The sequence below is a fragment of the Lineus longissimus genome, chromosome 1 (genome assembly GCF_910592395.1).
Source record: "Lineus longissimus chromosome 1, tnLinLong1.2, whole genome shotgun sequence".
Classification (NCBI taxonomy): Eukaryota; Metazoa; Nemertea; class Pilidiophora; order Heteronemertea; family Lineidae; genus Lineus; species Lineus longissimus.
Genome location: NC_088308.1, coordinates 6,786,641 through 6,799,692, shown reverse-complemented (window position 1 = coordinate 6,799,692; position 13,052 = coordinate 6,786,641). Strand labels below are relative to the sequence as shown.

Here is a 13,052-nt window from a genome sequence, read left to right as displayed (position 1 = left end):
ACTGTTCTAACTGTCAGTTCAGCTTTTATCATTTTCCTTCCAGCTGAGGGTCAGCAAACGGCACTTAAAGCAAATGTCATTGGTGGTACTGACTCTAACAACGTTGAGTTACGTGTTACTTTTTCCCGGGCGAAGGACATGGAGACTAAACAATGACTTGAAGCCAGGAGTCAGAAATACTCAGAAAGGCCGTCGGTCCGAGGAAAACAAAGGCACTATGATTCTTGCTGTACCCGGATATGTGTCAACATTTGACTTGACAAGTCGATCAAAAGCTCCTTTTTTTAGGAATCATACCATGATAAACAAAAACAAGCCGAATGGACCGCTGGGGGAATTCGTTAAACAGAAACGCGTTCAACGGTTCCGTAGTCCAGTATTACTCAAAGGGCAGGTTTGGGAACCACAGCCAAACATGCCTGACATTAATAGGGATATAGGTGTCAAGATTACCCCCACGACCTGTGACCTCGATGATAATCCTGTAGATCAGAAAGGAATCTTTCTTTTAATACTCATCCTCAGCGCTGTGAAGAATTACAAAGAGAGAATGGCCATTCGGCAGACGTATGGAAGCATCAACAGCTTTCACCACCGTGAAATACGTCAATTGTTTTTATTAGCACAAATAGATGACGACACGGAAATGCGTAGGGTTAGTGACGAGAGTGAAAGTTTTTCAGACATCATTCAATTTGATTTCAAAGATACATACCGGAATCTTACACTGAAAACAGTTGCTGGTTTGACGTGGGTTTCAGAGAATTGCAAAACTAGATACGTGTTGAAAACAGATGATGATGTTATGGTGTTTACCGAAAGGATCGTTGGGTTTTTAGAGGGGCTGTCTAAGAAAGAGGAAGAAAACCTTTACAGTGGGTGCACTCATCATGGTGTTGGTATAGTTATCCGGAACCCAAGGAGTAAGTTCTACGTGTCGGAAAGTGTGTATCCATACAGAAACTACCCGCCGTACAACTTCGGCCTCGGAATACTCATGTCCAGACGCGTGGTCGGACGATTCGCCAGGGCTTGGAAGAAAGTGCCTTTCATCCCGGCGGAAGATGTGTTCATCGGACTTCTAGCTAAATCAACCAGGATAGTTCCCACCTGTAACAAAGCCATCACATGCAGCGGCTCCACAAATAACAAGTATTTTCTCAAACAGATCCCAACGTTTTGTAGCTTCGCCAATGTGATGCTAATTCCCCTGAACGTTGGTCCAGTAATCATGAAACAGAGCTGGGAACATTATGCTAAGAATGTGAAACGAGAAACACAATGCTGGACACAGAACTATTTTTTCGAAAACATCTGTGATTGGTACCCAAAGGAATTGGTTCTTCCGAAATCGTAGTGCAAATAAGACCACGTTGTATGCTACAGTATATTCGATTTTGACTATCAGGGACCTCGGCCGGTTGTTCAACATAAGTTACGTCACTTACTTTAGCGTTATCTTTTAACTTTGGGTTATCTCCCTGAGTAAAGTCAGTGCGGCCTAAGCCAAAGCTCTGTTAGTACATTGTAGGCCCGACGGAGTGCTCGATTTGGGCTTATAGTCTGCATTCTTCTCATAATTATAAGGGTACTAGCATTGTACCCGTGGCGCAGGCAGGTTCAAATGGGCTATACCTTGAATAGATGGAATTGCAATGAAAATCTAATGCAATATCAAAGGAGCAATATCGAAGAGAAAAATTAAACCAACCATTTGTCCACAGACTCGGACCCTGTGGCGTGCTGTTTGCGTGCACATAAAAGAATATCAATTGGTCTGATAGAGATGATGAGGCAATGTGAATATGCCTCGTTCCTTAGTCAGCAATATGCCCCTTTTTATACGGAGAAGAAGGAGAACCCAGATAGGCCTTCACATGTCGGCTTCCAAATGGCTCAAACTAATTATTCTCTATCACTACTATAACTCTAAAATGCGTGCTCCTCCTACATGTAGCATGATCTCGGGCAAGGCACATTAGTCGACAGGCAAGCTAGAAGTTCAGCACCGTGAGCAGCTCCTTGATAAGTCCATGCCAAGTTCAGAGTGCCTCTTCAGATACATCAAGTATTGAAAGCTGTGGTGAGCACATAAACAGACCATGGTAACCTTCATTTGAAAATCCCTTTATAATCAAGGGCTAGCATTGGCTAACACAGCACCCATAAACAATAGCCCACAAATTTGACCCCAGCTCCTTACTGCGGGAAAACCCAAGTCCAGCAACCAAAAGTACCAAAATACATTTTTGTTTACATTTGAACTGCACACATGCGTTCGTATACAATTTCTTTCCCCGCGAAATCTCGAAGATCAGGTGACCTGCAATCGTGGATTGAAAATAACATTAACCTTGGTTCAGCAGGTCAACACATACAGGCTGTTCCAATCATCCCCCTACAGCCAGCTGTTCAACATGTAGTGTTAGTCACCCCACAGGGAGTGCAGGTAATTGATTAATCCCCTGCATAACTAAACAGCAATGGCTTGGCTTCTGTGAGTGGTAAGGAGAATTGACAGTGTCCGATTAAAAATCCCTCATTACTGCTCCGCTGAAATAAATTTCCGAAAATAAACATAACGTTGCATCAGGATAAACTTGTGTGGTTTAGCACTTCATGAAAATAGAGCTGCAGCTAGCTGTAACAGTCACATGGTCTGAGACTGCTGACTTGCTATTCTTAGTTAAAAATCTTAATCTCAACACATCTAGCCAAAGAGAACAGTACAGAGTAAGTAGTGTCTTTGTTGGTGGCTTATTATTTTGACTATGGCATCCTATCCTCAGGGGTGTCTATAAACCGAAGATCGAAGACCGAAGATCGAAGATAGAAGACCCACCCAAAACTATAAAACGAAGATCCCCCCAACTATAAAAGGAAGACCCTAATGTCAACTATAAAACGAAGATCCCCCATCTATAAAAGGAAGACCCTAATGTCAACTATAAAACGAAGATCCCCCAACTATAAAAGGAAGACCCTGATGTCAACTATAAAACGAAGATCCCCCCAACTATAAAAGGAAGACCCTAATGTCAACTATAAAACGAAGATCCCCCCATCTATAAAAGGAAGACCCTGATGGTTTTCATTCTCATGTTCAGTTACTGCACAGTTTGTTTTCATTTTCGGTCCATGCTACATTAATGATTTGAGAAAGTAAGTGTACCGGGTACTACACCAGTCGTGTCTAGCCTTAGCAGCTTAGTGGCACAGTTTACATAAGGCGGGGAGCCCCGTACCTGTTACCATGCAGCCGTGCTCCAATATGACCTAGTTTCTCACTGTACTCATCATAGCCAGCCCTCAGCTTCGTCCAGAAGCTGTTTCTATGTGCATGTGTGTGTATCGTCATAGGCTCCCAGCAGGTTAGTTGATCACACGGCCAATATGGAATTGGTCCTACATACAGAATTTAGAATCTCGTCCCCAGGGGTTAGGCTCCACCATCATGGGTCGAGACTGGCAGGTCGGTCGCCAACTCCTAAATGCAGTGTTAGGAAAATCCGGAATTTACCTGAATGATCTGATCTCCTATGTCACTACGCCGCACTCAGGCTAGCTTGCTTGTTGAAATACAGATGCTCAGTCACGTGTTATGACGTGCAAGTCTGCAGTAACTGAACTTGAGGGTCTAAAACCACCAGGGTCTTCCTTTTATAGATGGGGGGATCTTCGTTTTATAGTTGACATTAGGGTCTTCCTTTTCTAGTTGGGGGGATCTTCGTTTTATAGTTGACATTAGGGTCTTCCTTTTATAGTTGGGGGGATCTTCGTTTTATAGTTGACATCAGGGTCTTCCTTTTATAGTTGGGGGGATCTTCGTTTTATAGTTGACATTAGGGTCTTCCTTTTATAGATGGGGGGATCTTCGTTTTATAGTTGACATCAGGGTCTTCCTTTTATAGTTGGGGGGATCTTCGTTTTATAGTTTTGGGGGGGTCTTCCATCTTCGATCTTCGGTCTTCGGTCTTTGGTCTTCGGTTTATAGACACCCCTATCCTCAGGGTTTGAAAGTGTATGCAGTTTGGAGTTGGATGCACTGACTGACTCAGTGACTGACTGAGTCTGTATCAAGCATGATTGTGTGTGACCACACATGATGATGCCGACATGTCCCAATCACATGTCCTATCTTTCATGTGATTGCACCACAGGTGAGCACATGGTCCATGGACCATTTCATTTAAATGTGACCTCGAACCAGGTTGCAGCTGTGAACAATGTTTATGTGCATTCACCCAATACCTCACACAAACATAGAATTTAATTATTCCTCACCACAGAAACCAGGTGGCCATGCATAAATACCAGGGCTGTCACAGACCATCCACTCTATACATGATTGTGCATGACCTACATGGAAGCTCTCGAAATATTATCATACACGTAGTGTCGTTTAATCGAATTGACCGACCCACATGTAGATTTGTGCTAGATCTCAACATGCACGCACTACGGACGGTCGTGTCTCGAAGCCTCTCGTCTCAATGCAGACGTTTCGCGACAGCGGCCACTTCGGGAGAAAAGAAGTTGGATATTGGAGTAGTCGGTGCAGGACAGATCGGTCGTGCGGTGTGTCTCGGATTGCGGAAGAAGGGACATAATGTGAAAGTGTGTGATCCGAACAGGGTGAACCATTCTGAGTTGGTGAACAATGGAGTGACATGGCTTGCCAAGGCTAGAGAGGTGTGTGAGGGAGCTGATGTGTTGATAACGGCAGTACCGGCGCCGCCGCATGTCCGTAAAGTAATGGAGGAGGAGGGCGTGCTGGAGAACATGAAGGACGGAGCGTGCTGGATTGACCATACCACCACAGACAAAGATGAAACCATGCGTCTATCAGCCATCGCCAAATCACGTGGTTTGAACATGTTGGAGGCTCCTTTGACTGGTGGGCTGGAGCTACTAAAGGCGGGTCAAATGACAGTCTTGGTAGGTGGCGATAAGCAGGTCCTTGACCGGTACGAGCGAATAATCAGGTCCTACACCGAGACTGTCCTGCATATGGGAGACATTGGAACGGCTAGTGTTGTGAAGGTTCTCAGTAACATGCTGGCTGGCGCCCATACCGTCCTAAGTTCAGAGGCAGTCATGATGGCCAAGCGCCATGGTGTAAACCTGCAAGCCTTCTTCGACGGGATCCGAGCATCGGCAGGTAATTCGTACGTATTTGAAACAGAGGTCCCCCTGATGTTTAACGGTACCTACGACCCAGGGTTCAAAATCGCTCTACATAATAAGGACTTTAGTCTTGGGCGGCAGTTAGCAATGGAGGCAAAGGTTCCACTTGAGCTAATGGGCCTGACCGAGCAGATATATCTGCGTGCGATGTACAAGTACGGCGAAGATGTCGGAAGTTCCATGCCGGCTAAGTTGCTTCCCGACGACCTGAACGAGGAACCCGAGGTCAAGGGGTATGAAGGCTGGACGTACGAGATTCAAAAGGTCGAAGGAGGTGGTATAGCAGTTGTGCACAGAGGAGTGAAAAAAACTGAATAGGCCCGATTTGTAGGTTGTCAAAAAGGACAACATTTGCGACGTCCTTGTGCAAACCGCATTGAAGTCGGCTGAATAGATAAGAAGACGTCATAAGTCGTTGGCGTTGATATATCAATATGAGCTAGACAAATAGAATAGTTATATCGGATATTCCAAAGGTTATGGCATATAATTACTATCAGTTACCATGCTTGTCAAGTCGAGGTCTATTGGTCAAAGTTTTGTCAGTGGTTATCAGTTGTTAGTAAGACACTTAACAAAGGTGACTTCCTTATCTACCCGAAGTGACCAGGGAAAACATTCAAAAAGGCCTAGATGACAACGAAGCTCGGTTTACAGTGTATGCACTATTCGCCAATTGTACCTCGTTTTGACATCCCGGTTATAGCTAGGCGACAATCATAACCCCTCGGGTTGGTGCAAAATATGGGAACAGTGCAAATGAGTTTAAATCACAATTCCCTCATTGTTTAAAATGTCATTTGAGGTGTTTTAGGATAGGAATGGATACCACACTGTTGGTATTGGGTGTGTCACTAAACACCGCTAAGGGTATAGAGCCGTCATTTTGCCTAAAACCTCAGCTGCTGCCTCGGTGTTTGCCTAATTTTATGTCACTCTCGTGGTGTTTGGAGAGACAACCAATGTAGTGTGTGGGGGTGTGTGCCTGCGTGCGTTACCTTTAGTTACCTACCGGGTATACGGATAAAACTCTGTAGATGAAAGACGACGAATTCTGTGTTCATTTCTATTCGTATAAGGATCCTTGATAAGTCTCTGAGCTCAACCTCCCTATTAAGTTCAAAGTAGCTGACACAATATTATGCTGAAGACAAAAATTCATAGGCTAAAATGTGTTCGGCACAGACGCTCACTATTTTACTGATTATTTGGCCTGGAATTTTAGTGCCAGATTCAAGATTAAGTATGAAACTCTCTGTGGCATTTTTATGCTGATTGAAGATTACAGTAGCTTTGTATCAGGTTGCAGCTTCTGCCCTAGCCTGTAAAGTATTAAATTCCGACAAAAGCTAGTCACAAAATATTAAACGACAGAAGTGATTGCCAAGGCTAGACTATCACTTTACATAATGGAACTTGCTGCGTAGCTAACATCGGCGAGTTCTTAAAGTGAATTTTGTCCGACACCTTCATTTTACATTTCAGTGAAAAGCTGAGAGTATGAAGAAAAAACCTTAGACTGAAATCTCACAAAAAGAATGCAGCATCCTCCTCTAGTAAAGTACAGTAATATTTGATGTTAAGCATGTATAGTTTTAGTTTTCTTCTCCAATTCAATGGAAAATGTGTTAAATTTCTTCAAAGGAGCAAAAGCGTTAGCTGACTTTCCGCGATGAACACTTTGCCAAAATATGCACTTCACCTCCTGCAAGAAGCATAGTTTTATCCTACACACGGTACAGTCGATCCGAACTGAACTATTTAAATAATTGACCCGACCTTGGCCCGAACTGCGTTGATTTATTATTTCCTTTCATGTATCCATTTGATTTTACTAAATCTGTCATTAAGATTAATTAAAATCGGGCGTTTCATATACTAATATGGTTGTACTGCTACAGCCTTAGGAGGTACACTTTGAAAACGTGATCACCGAGTGCGTATGAGAGTGGACTACATTAAGAACATTGCCGAGGGGAAAGGATCCGTTCACGATTCTGTAACTTTTCCGTCCTGATGATCTGGCGCTGAGAGCCGCCGCAGTTCTCTATGTGACCATTAACCTCATCATCAGACGCATTCTCCCTGCTTCAAAGCAGTTACGTCCTTATTGTGGCCGTTAGAAACCGGCGTCGAGATATACCCGGTAGTACTTTGTTGTGGTGACGGACGAGGGCGATTCGATTCATTCAGATATCAAACTTTTACCAGCGGGAAGGTTTCCTGGGACACCCGATGCATTCAATTGTCACATACCAATCTGCCAAGTTAAATTGAAAACACCCGAATGGCGCGGCCGAACCTCGGGCGTGTACTTTTTCATGGACGACTATGGAAACATCATAAGTACGACATTAAGGTTAAAGTCAGAGCAAGGGGGGGAGGTTCGTTCACATGATCATAGTCCCAGCTTCAGGCGAATCCACCTCCTGTTAATGAACATATACCAAGACATCACCCCAGTAACTATGACCAAGGCCATGATGAGGCCCGCCAGGTTCAGGGTCAGTGCAGCAGTGCCCTTTTTCCTCGCCTCGTCTCGCCGCTTGTTCCACGAATCCCTCATGGACAGGATGGAGAAGAGGAGGGCTGGACATCCGAATAGTGTGTTGATCAGGCAGATCAGGACGGAAAATACGATGTAGGACGAGGGCGTATCGCTGGAGCCATTACCTGCTGCGTCTTCTGGAGTGACCTAAAACGTAAAGTGGGGGTTTAGAGACTGTGGTCTACATTATCATAAATGTCCAGATTTGGGTAACGCTAGATTGTGCAGGACCGTGCACATGCAGTTACATGTAGTTACGAGACAACTGTGCTTCAAATCTGAAGGCTGAGTAGGAGCTGTAAATGGTAGGCAACTTCTGTATTAATATGTAATCCACCATTCGGTGGACAGAGGAGTTTTTGGTCTAAAAGAAAAAAGCTCAGCTTTTTTGTCCGTTGGACAACATGAAATGGCATTGATATTGTCGGGTAGGACGTTTATCAAAGGCTTTTTTTCACAAGGTTCTCTTTCCTGACCATCTTCCCTGTAACAAGAAATACACCAAAGCTAGATCAATAAGCTTTTACCTTTGGAGCCATAGTGATCCGACAGAAGCCCCTGTCTCTTATCCTTGGAAAGCTTACGCAGAGAGATTGAGTCAGACAAACGAAGCTGGGACTATTTGTAAAAACAGCAGCAGAAAAAATTCCAAAAGAAACTCTTGTCAAAGTCAAGTATGAGCACCCGAAGTCTTCTCTCAATTGAATGATAATTGAAACATCAAGTTGGGTTCAAGTATTGACGGGCCAATCGTCCAACCAACTCCAACCATTTCATCTTTCGCCACGGGCTTGTTTACTTTTGATAGGTGGAAGTACATTACTGGCATTCCAAAATGGTCTCTATCATTAAAGGTCTCTCCTCCGTTCGTTCGAAAATTCTAAGATTTAACTTGAATTTGTGAATTTCCAACTGAGTGGATACATACTGAATGTCAATTTCAACACTGCCGTTGTGTAGAAGAGTATTATACATTAAGCAAGTTTCAGCAAATCTGCGTGCATAATATGCAACATGGATATTTATTTCCATTAACATGAGGCACAGTAAATGCAATGAGCATGAACGGTGTAGACTGTTGACGTGACCAGCTTTCCATCCGTTACTAACTTTTTAAACATTTTAGAAAAAATGTCAACATAATATACTTTATAACCACTCACTATATCAGCTACTTACCAGAATATCATGAATATAAAAGACACTATCGAAAAAGCGACTTCAGCCGTAGGTTATTATTTTGATTGGTGCGTAGCCGATGATATATATTATATGTATACGGCGAGTGCGCATAGCGTTGAAAGCCGTAGTAGTGTAGTACGACAGTGACCAATAGGGTCTGGCAGCCTCAACGTTCATCACTTGGCTTAAACCCGCAGTCACAGTAGCCTGTATAATGTAGTGTCATATCTGGTTCAGTGGTTTACACGGCCACATGTAAATATTGCATGTGTAAATTTTTTGTTTTCTTTCACTTTTTGCCTCCGATAAACGAAACCAATATCTGAAAAAACGTCGTTTACAACTATTTAAACCATCCCAACCGTCCTGAATTTAAAGAGCCAATTCAAGATTTGTCGCTGGCCGATAGAACTCTTATGAAATCACAAAGTCTCTGCAACACGATCAAAGTAACTTTCCTAGCGAACGTCAATCATCTTGACTTCCCAGGTGCTTTCTTGATCGAGGTGTGAGAAACATATTGCTACAGCCTTTCATGACTCTTAGATCGAAGGGAAGTGGCTTACTCTCTTTATGACTTTGCCACTAGTCGACATGACATAGGCCTAATTACATTTATTTTTCAGTGGATCTGTTGCTTTGCTGCGGACGTACACGCTCACTCCTCCGCATTGCACCGAACCTGATACTGGATAGCTGACATTGCAAGGCAATTGCAGCTTTGCCCCATCACGTCGTTTTTATTACGCACGCTCACTTTCAAAGCGTCTAACCTCTGAGAAAAAATGCTCTCCGGGAACATGAGCCCTTTACCACAGTACCAATTAAGCGCCACTTATCGCCGTTAAATAGACGCGCAAAAACCAGCAGCAGATCATTGATATATGGAGCTCCCAGCAATCTGTTGCGACTTTTTCCTTTAGGCACGATATGTTCGCTTTTTGTTGCTTAATTGGCTGGCGTAATGTGTACTAAGACATGGTCAGGGATTATTGATGAAGGTTCCTACATGACAATGGTCGGGAGAATAGGGAATAGATCAAGGTTGGAGGGACAAAATGATATTTAAAGAAATAGACACGACGTGCCGTCAGGTATTAGCTGCCGCAGATGCTATCGTCAGCGCGATAATGCCGGTTTGGAAAAAGTAGCCTTCCCTGTTGCCTATAAGGCGTGAGACCTATGGCTATTTCCCTTTCATCTCCTTTTGGTTTCAAATCAAACGAACTAATAAGAGATCTGAGCTACCACAGAGTCATGCTTTGGACTTGTGGGGTAAACAGTAGCGAACGGGCTGGGGATGGAGGTCAATTACCTAATGACGTGATCGAGTTAGTGGTTTGTACACGATCTACATGTACATTATTATGTACAATAGAACATCGTGACCTTTACAGAATTTCACAATTAGCGGGGGAAAAGAAGTCAAAACAATAGCTTTACGGCTGGATTTCACCAATTCGCTTTTGGGCTGTCATCAATGACCTTGCCTCTTTTAACATACAATTGCCACCGCAATGGCAAATGGAAACCGTTTAATCTTCATACAAAAGCATCACCACCGCGTGGTCATGTTGCTTCCTCAACGGATGTGTCAAATGCACAGTCATTCGAAAATTTATTTTCGCGATAGGTGGCAAGGCTGGGTGGCTCGTTTGATTGCAGTAAAATGAGCTTCTACTACGCGTCCTTGTTCAGGTGTATACGACTCTGAGATTTAGACTTATGGTAGAAAATCGCAGAGTTAGACGTGGTAACTCATTGTTGCTTGTTTTGGCCTCGAGTTGACTTGATATTTTACCAATTCAAAATTTCAAAGCTCAGCTAGCAGATCAATACAAATTCTGTGATACTTGCCGACCTTGGGCACATTAATTGCGCCTGGGGTGAACGACCACAGGTAATGCATAAGTAAAATCCTACCAATCTCAAACATCAAGTGGAGCCCCACGAGGAGTGCTTTTAGGAAACCAGTAATTGGATTATTGAGGGCTCTGTGATACTCGCTGTAGCAGTTGCTGTAATCATAGGTTATTCTGTGGGTGAGTAGATATTGAATATGTATATTTCAATTTCTAAAATGCGGACAATCGGCTACGGCATGAAGGAGTATGGAAGATTTGTACTTATATCATAGTTCTATAGTATTATACTTAAAACTACAATTTCTGCATTGGATTTAAGGTAACCTGGAGGATAGTGTGCCAACTCGCCGCGTGCGCCACGGCATGTAGCGTCACACAGATGCGGATCTCTTATAATGATTTTTGCTAGGCGGTCGTTTTAGATCAGGCTTGCGAATATCAGATCAACCGACGGTTACATTTCGTTCTTAGTTAAATTTTTTTTGCAGTTTAATGATATTCGAATGATGTTTTTGAGAAGTCACGGTCCTGCTGGAAGCCAGTTTTGCATAAAAACCCACTCTCATTCTTAACAATCTCCTTTACAGTCAAGGGGCACAACGACCAGAATACTTGTAAAAAAACTTAGGCCAAAAACATGAAAGCACCTTTGACGGTTCTGCACCGTCATTATCTGCCATCGATCGATTACCACGGTGTGACGAGGTACATCATCCCGTGGTATCAAGTATCAAGATTAAATCTAATCTATACATGTAATTGGGGGTATTCATAGGTAAAGTAAAGAATAACCATCTGCAATATTTCTCAAGTTTTACGCCGGCTTTAGAGGATATTCTATTATTTAAATCTTCAAACAGAACAACCATTCGAACAAACAATGTACTCTTACAAAGTGCCCAAAGCAGAACAGTAGCCTCATCCCTATAAAAAAAAACTATTACAAAGAACAACTATTTGAAATAAAAATGTCAAGTCATGCGTTTTGATCTTACTCTTTAAATGAATATTCTTGATCTCTGAAGTAGAAAAAAATATACATGAAGAGTTTTCTGACGAGAAATCTTTTCAAAGATTTGATAAGTATTAAATGTCAAAGAGCCCTCGTTGCAAAGAGAGGGTACGGCACGCTCTTAATGGCCCGCCTCCTTACTCTCCACAGAAATTGCCTTTGAATCAAACTTGAGATGATCGTTTAATTGAACGGCTTCCAGTTTGCCGTTGAACACCTTCACATGTTGACAATGCTCTCGTGGTATAATGATCCCCCCTCAAGTTGAATGGTATAACAAGTACCGAAAAGCCTCTCATCATTTTGCCCCGTTATTATAAAGTATGGTTCAGCAAAGTGATGGTTCAGCGATAAAGACTGTTTTAAAGTGACTTTTAAGTGTCTTTCAGTTGCAGCTCATTACAGGGATCTCATCTTAATCCTGTTCACTGATACTCTTGGAAAGGTTTTCTTCTTGGAGTGATATTAGGGTACTCATATCTATGGGTTAAGGGTCGGGTTGACATTCCTTGCAATACGCAGAAGCAAATATTGGTCCTCTTGATCGCATCTTGATCTGGGGAAGCTTATTATGTGGCTAAATAACCTGAACATTTGTGATAATTTGAGTAAATATCAAGGCAGTTGATGTTTGGAGTCAATCTGAAAATGGCTGGGGATGAACTTAGTACAAAAAGATCACAAAATGTTGATTGTGTACTGATAAGTATGTATCATGACCGCATACTTGGTACTATTAAGGATAATTTTTCATTTAGAAGTATCTTCGATCATCTCTGTAGTAAATTGATTATTGTATTGCAGATACCTCACATACGAGCATCAGGGTTCTTTTTGACCAAATATGTTGATTGTTGGAGAAGCCGATTATGTGGAAAAAATAAACTGTTCCATTGTGCCAATTTGAGTAAAAAGAAAAGACACTTGTCGTTTATGGGTCAAACGAAAACACTGCACTGATTCTGAGCGATGTAAAACACTGATGACCGAGAGAAAAAAAATTATATGTACTAATTAGGCCAGGTATAAATGAAAGCTTGTTTCCTGCTCAGTTAAGGTTTCTACCCGAAAAAAGTTTTAATTCTCAGTTTCATATATATATTTCTCTCAAAAGGTTTCAGCTTTTTTAAGCTCACAAGGCCAAGTTGTCTAAGAGGCTTCAGGTAACACCTACATTTCTTAACATGTGTATGTGGGGTTTTATCAGAATAGATAATATCAAACAGGGTACATCTTGTATTAATCAGACCAAAGTCCA

At 42.5% G+C, this 13,052-nt stretch overlaps 2 protein-coding genes across 2 annotated transcripts; both read left to right on the top strand.

Annotated features, from left to right (window-relative positions):
• The first annotated feature begins 47 nt into the window (after positions 1–47).
• On the top strand, positions 48–1,622 carry LOC135498597 (beta-1,3-galactosyltransferase 1-like). Its single transcript, XM_064788921.1, has one exon. The coding sequence runs from the start codon at positions 74–76 to the stop codon at positions 1,355–1,357; it is 1,284 nt and encodes a 427-aa protein (XP_064644991.1). The 5' UTR covers positions 48–73; the 3' UTR covers positions 1,358–1,622.
• Positions 1,623–4,449: 2,827 nt separating this feature from the next.
• Positions 4,450–5,505, top strand: LOC135496909 (2-hydroxy-3-oxopropionate reductase-like). The gene has a single exon (XM_064786485.1). It carries the CDS (start codon positions 4,450–4,452, stop codon positions 5,503–5,505), a length of 1,056 nt encoding a protein of 351 aa, XP_064642555.1.
• The last annotated feature ends 7,547 nt before the right edge of the window (positions 5,506–13,052 follow it).

Bases quoted from the DNA above. Each gene is read 5' to 3' on its own strand.
- LOC135498597 (XM_064788921.1), top strand. From the start codon at position 74: ATGTCATTGGTGGTACTGACTCTAACAACGTTGAGTTACGTGTTACTT.
- LOC135496909 (XM_064786485.1), top strand. From the start codon at position 4,450: ATGCACGCACTACGGACGGTCGTGTCTCGAAGCCTCTCGTCTCAATGC.